The sequence below is a fragment of the Mus caroli genome, chromosome 10 (assembly GCF_900094665.2).
Source record: "Mus caroli chromosome 10, CAROLI_EIJ_v1.1, whole genome shotgun sequence".
In the NCBI taxonomy this organism is placed as follows: Eukaryota; Metazoa; Chordata; class Mammalia; order Rodentia; family Muridae; genus Mus; species Mus caroli.
The window spans coordinates 9509301-9515059 of record NC_034579.1 but is presented as its reverse complement, the minus strand read 5'-3'; the positions used below and the strand labels follow the sequence as shown (position 1 = coordinate 9515059).

General features: G+C 42.8%; 1 protein-coding gene across 9 annotated transcripts in view; it reads left to right on the top strand.

Moving 5' to 3' along the window:
- Phactr2 (phosphatase and actin regulator 2) overlaps positions 1–5759 on the top strand; it is a 259681-nt gene that overhangs the window by 237233 nt on the left and 16689 nt on the right. For all 9 annotated transcript variants that reach the window (XM_029482385.1, XM_029482382.1, XM_029482383.1 and 6 more), the window contains 2 exons: positions 1191–1252; positions 2726–2863. In XM_029482385.1, coding sequence (XP_029338245.1) covers positions 1191–1252; positions 2726–2863 — 200 coding nt within the window. The remainder of the gene's footprint in view (positions 1–1190; positions 1253–2725; positions 2864–5759) is intronic.

Below are 5759 nucleotides of genomic sequence, written 5' to 3'. Positions count from 1 at the left end.
GAAAAGAAAAGAAAAGAAAAGAAAAGAAAAGAAAAGAAAAGAAAAGAAAAGAAAAGAAAAGAAAAAGCTGGGTTACATAGTGGGATGTGTTTATCATCTCAACGCTGGTGAGGCAGAGACAAATGGATTCTGGGGGTCTCTGCCCAAACACCCCAGCCTAGTCAGTAAGCCTCGGTTCTCTGAGAAAGACTGTCTTAAAAACCAAGGTAGATAGCAGCAAATGATGACATTCAAGGTCCTCTGACCTATACACACACACCACATACACCACACACACACCACATACACCACACACACACACACACACACACACTTATAGATATGTTAAATAAAGCCTTGGCATAAAAGAGAATTTTCCTGAAGCTCTTAGTTGATCCCTTCTAGAGTGCAGTCTTTCTTCATTAGAATCCCTAGAATCTAAGCCTTGGCATGTATTTTACCATGAAGTGAGAAACCATTGCTTACTTAACACAGATGAGATACAGAAGCTCTTCAAATATGCACACCTTAAATCCTGAACACTGTTTATTTCTTTTAAAATTCTTAACTTTCCTTTTGCAATCCTGTCTGTTTGGACTGCATGGAATTGCACTACATGATGAAGCACTAGAGAAAAAGACGACTTTGGAAAGTTAGTCACAAGAAAATAACTAATTCCCACCCACAGTACAACATAACCCCATTCAGAACGTTGGCTTGAAAGCCAAGTCCCAAGGAATGCTTACATTTTGCTTCTATGGAAACATAGGAAGACAAACCAAATATTTTGGTTGGGTTTGAATGGAAGTCAGCAGCTCGGACGTGCACTGGATGGTTCTAATTTGTTCTTTTTAGTGTGTCCTGGATTTTTCCCATGAAGGGCAGATCCAGAAGTAAATTTTTATCTGAATTCTGATAGATTGTATTTCTAAAACCCTGAGGTGGTCAGCAATAGGATGGACATAGAACAAGAAACCTTGTTTAAAATCAGTGAAGGAAGTTTACCAGCTCCGTTAAGAAGGAAGGTACTGTTACATATATGCACATATATAACATGCATATTGGGTGCCCCTGAAGAGCCTTTGGATACATTTCTAAGGTGACAGCATGCTTGATCAGCATATGCCAGACCTGAAAATTGTTCCTGGTAGACTTTTCTGATTATATGATTGTCTCTGGTAACTGTCCTTTATGCCTCCCCTAATTAACAGAAAAGAACGAAGAAGAGGAGCAAGAGGCAAAAATGGAGCTCAAGCGGAGGCTCAGCCGGAAGGTGATGTTGTCATGACTGCTAATGAGCATGCGTGTTCTGGGTCACAGTCTATTTTTATTAGATGCAAACCCACTCTGAACTCGTGAGTGGGACGTTCAGGGATGATTGCTCCTAGTACTCCACCGTATGATTCAAGTCATTCAAATCACTTATGTCCTATTTGCATGCTATGTTCGTTTTGAAAAAACTAACGAAGTTTGTACATTGCATTTTCGTGAATATGTGCATTTTAAGTGAAAAAAGTTTAGATACAAAAGGGGACAGAAAAAGAAAGTGCCACACACAAATCTTCCATCTAGGGAGCCAACGTTAACATTTTCTTATATTTTCATGTCTTTAATTGGATTTTCAAGTGCTCACACTTTCCATTAAGCCTTGGAAATACTAAATAAGTATTTTGTGACTATTAACAATTTGTCACTGTCCTGTAGCAGACCTGGGTGAGTAATTTATTAAGTGAATTTGACCACAGTGTTACCAAAATCAACAAGTGGCTTATCGCTGGAACCCAGGCAGTCTTCCCCACTTCTTTACAGAGATACAAACCTGACCCCAGGACCAGGGAACTTTTCCCCCTGTGCTAAAAAGCATAGCCTTTGGAGAACTTAAGCACTATCAGAGTTTACATTCCACTATAAACCCTCCTAAGGGAGCTTTCTCAGCTGTGCCATCCATGCCTGGAGAAGGGCAGGGGGAGGCCATAATTGAATGTGTATCCTTACTCACATGGTTGATCACTGGCTAGAGAGTTCACAGCAAAATTATCCCAAGGCAGGTCTGGGTCCCTTTCAAGTGTCAGAATTTTTCCAGTCTTATTCTTGGTGCTTGTGAAAGGGGAAAGCAAGAGAAGCAAAGGCACGTCGGGGCGGGCTAGGTCACATCGAACGATACACTTGAATAGTGCAGAGGACTCAAGAAGCAGGCCCCAGGAGCAGACGAGTCAGAAAGGCTGCAGAAAGGACTCTTCTCCAGGAAGCCTCCCTCATCTGCCCATCTTCCCAGGAAGACCTTGCTGCAGCTGAGCCTTTCTCTGGGCCACTGCTACAGAGAAAACACTATTTCTCCATGTGCTGCTAGCAGAGATTCATTTGCATTTTCTGGGAGGGCCATAGCTTTTGTCTTAATGTGTCAAATGTCACCACAGTGACCCTAGAGCTGTGTTACTGGTGGGACTTTGTCACTATGGATTGCTGTGTCTGTCAGAGATGATGGGCAAGCCTTAGTCTCAGCACCAGACGTGTTGTAGGGACAGTTACCAAAAGCTGACCTAGCTAGCTAGCACGGATGCTTTTCTAGTCTGGAAATGAGGGCATGCTGCTTTCTAGGTCTCATTATGAATTCCCAAGATGCTGTTGCCTCTCTTTTAATACCTGAAAGTGACCTTAACTTTGAAGTGTTCCAGACAGAAAACTTGCCACCTAGAGGCTGTAAAAACGTGTAACTCATCTCTGTCTTCCCCCTGCCTTCCTGCAGCTCAGCCTGAGACCTACCGTGGCAGAGCTACAAGCCCGAAGGATCCTGCGGTTCAATGAGTATGTAGAAGTGACAGATTCCCCAGACTATGACCGCCGAGCAGACAAGCCCTGGGCCAGGTTGACACCTGCAGACAAGGCAAGAATCTCAGAGTGGCATTTTTTTTCTCCCAAAACCTGCATACTCATCCTCCTCCTATCCATCTGAGCATCTCTCTGTGTCTCTCTGTCTCTGTCTCTCTCTGTCTCTGTCTCTCTCTCTTTCTCTCTGAACACCCGCACACTTCTGTGTCATGTACAGTAATAGCAACACAGTAGAGTTCAACTGGGTCTCAGAAAAAGTTAACCCATAGTTGCCATGCAACTGGTCTCTCTTCAAGAAGTTCATTTGTTCCAGTTCCTCTGTCGTCCGCTGTGGGCTTTCGGTGTTCTTCTTCCTTCCGTGGCTTCTAATTAACACACAGCTGCAGCCGCTGTCCCATGCAGCAAGCCACCCCTAAGTTTAGTGATGAAGAGCAGAGACAAGTTTCTTACATCTTATAGGTTCCGTAGATTGGAATAGAGTGGAGCGTCATTTGGACGAGTCTGCTTTCCATGAGGTTGGCCACGGTCACTCAGTATTATCTCCCTGGTGATCAGGATGCCCTGAAAGATTCAGCATTGTCTCTCCAACATATTTTGTGTCTTGGTTGCTGTGACTCGGATGTGGTACTCTCAGCTGGGCTGCCCACAGAGCTACCTCTTCATTGTGAGTCACCAAACCTCTTCCCTCAGAGCCCAGGAAAAGCTACTTGGCCTTTTCCAGTCAGCTTTGGAAGTCGCTTGGCTGTATGTCCACTGCATTCCATTAGTTCCAGGCAAGTCATAAGGCCAGTTAAGGAAAGAGAAGGGAATGGATAAGTCTGCCTCTTGGTGGGAGAGCAGTAAAGTCAGGTTTTGTGAACTGAAGGTGTTATCTTGGCCATCTTAGAAAAGCACAATTTGCCACATCCATTAGCAGCCACCTGATTATTCAAATGCTAACCTTTAGACAGGCCACGTAAACAGTGACATCCATAGACTGTGGAAAGCACAGGACCATCTAAATGACCAGCCACCCTCATGTGTAAACTCAATTTGCCATTCCCTAGAGCAGCCCTGACTTAGCTTTGCCCTGCTGTAAGAAGCAGAACTCACTCATTCTGCAGCTATAGTGGGCAGAGAGTTTTCTTTTTAAGATCATTTGAACTGAGAGTAAGACAGGCTTCCGTCTCAGGCTTGTTGACTGAGGGGTTTTGGGCCTGGTCAGGATTTCTTCTGCAAGCATGACTTCTGTTCTGGAGTACTCTGAAGAAATAGAATTCTCACATCTCCCTTGATCCTAGCACCCAAGGTCCAGGGTAGAGCAGAGTCCCTCCTGACTTACAAGGGAGGTTCACTCTCTCCCTCAGATCTCACGTAGTCATCATGAGGTGTGCTAAGATCTAAAAGACAACATTTTTAGGGCTGGGTTATTATTGTGTCTGTGCTCTCGAGGGAAAAGTAAGAATTTTAGACAAAAAGAGTGTACTTTTAAAGATAGAAATTAGAAAACTGCAAAAATTGCACATGTTTATGTATAGCATGTTTTATACATGCAAGTGATCTATTTACATGCAGTGTGTTTTGTACATGCAAGTAGTGTGTGTTTGTTGTCAAATAGCTGAATATCCAGAATCACAAATGGGAAAAATCAACAATGACAATTCAGGCATTTTTATGAATTTTCAAAAAAATACTATTTTTTACATAACACAGAGAATTAAGTCATTTCCCACAGTCGTAAAAATCCATTTATACAGGGGCTAGGTAGGTGGTTCCATAGGCAAAGTGCTGCCCAGCAAGCATTAAAAACAACAACCTGGATCCTAGAATTCTGTGTGAGAGAGCTGAGAGTGCGTGTGCATATTTGTAAGCCCAGCACTGAGGGGCAGGAACAGACAGATGCATCCCTGAGATGCTGAGCAGACAGTCTGGCTGAAACAGTGACCCCCAGGCTCATTGAGATATCCTGTCTCAGGAAATGATGTGGAGGCTGACTGAGGACAATCTCCTGATGTCACCTTCAGGCTTCAGTACATGCCCGGTGAGGGCACACACACACACAAGTATGTATACAGAAATGTGGCCCACATGCTAAAATCATGGTATTTACAGATGAAAATAGCATGCTAATTGTCATTACACCAAAAAAAAAAAAGAGATTTTTTTTTTTGTTACTTTTACCTTAAGATACTTCATGACACCTATTGGTCAGATTCTAAATAATGTATTTGCTTCCTTAAGTTAATTGGTATAAAATTCATTAAGTATGATTTAACTGTTAAGAATTAGGTTATGAGGCCGCTAAGATAGCACGGTGGATGAAACCATTGCCAACAAGCCTGACAGCCTGAGTTTGGTCCCCGGGATGCATGTGGTGGAAGGGAGTCCTCGGCCATCCACACGCTAGCCATTGCACATGCTGCATCCTACACAAGCACAGATCCACTCCAAACACAAAAATAAATAGGTGGAGCTTAAAATTAGCTTAATATTTTTAAGTATTGATCTCTATGCCCCATTTTAAAAAACAACTAGTGGGCAGTGGTGGCGCACGCCTTTAATCCCAGCACTCGGGAGGCAGAGGCAAACGGATTTCGGAGTTCGAGGCCAGCATGGTCTACAAAGTGAGTTTCAGGACAGCCAAGGCTACACAGAGAAACCCTGTCTCAAAAACAAAAAACAAAAAACAAGAAAACAACTAGTGAAAATAAAAATTACAGAAAGTTTACATTACTTTTTAAAGAAAAATAAATGCAAATATTATTTAGAACCCATAAGTGGTTTCACTCCATAATTACCCATGTTGGATTGAAATTTAAAATACTGATGAAAATTTCAATGTAAAATTTTCTGGTGAACCAGAATAATAACAGATTATTTACTGATGACACTTTCATCTGCCCATCATTAAAAATCAGCGCTAGGAGCAGCTGGGGCGCAGGGTCTGCTGACACTCGCCAACTGCCCACAAC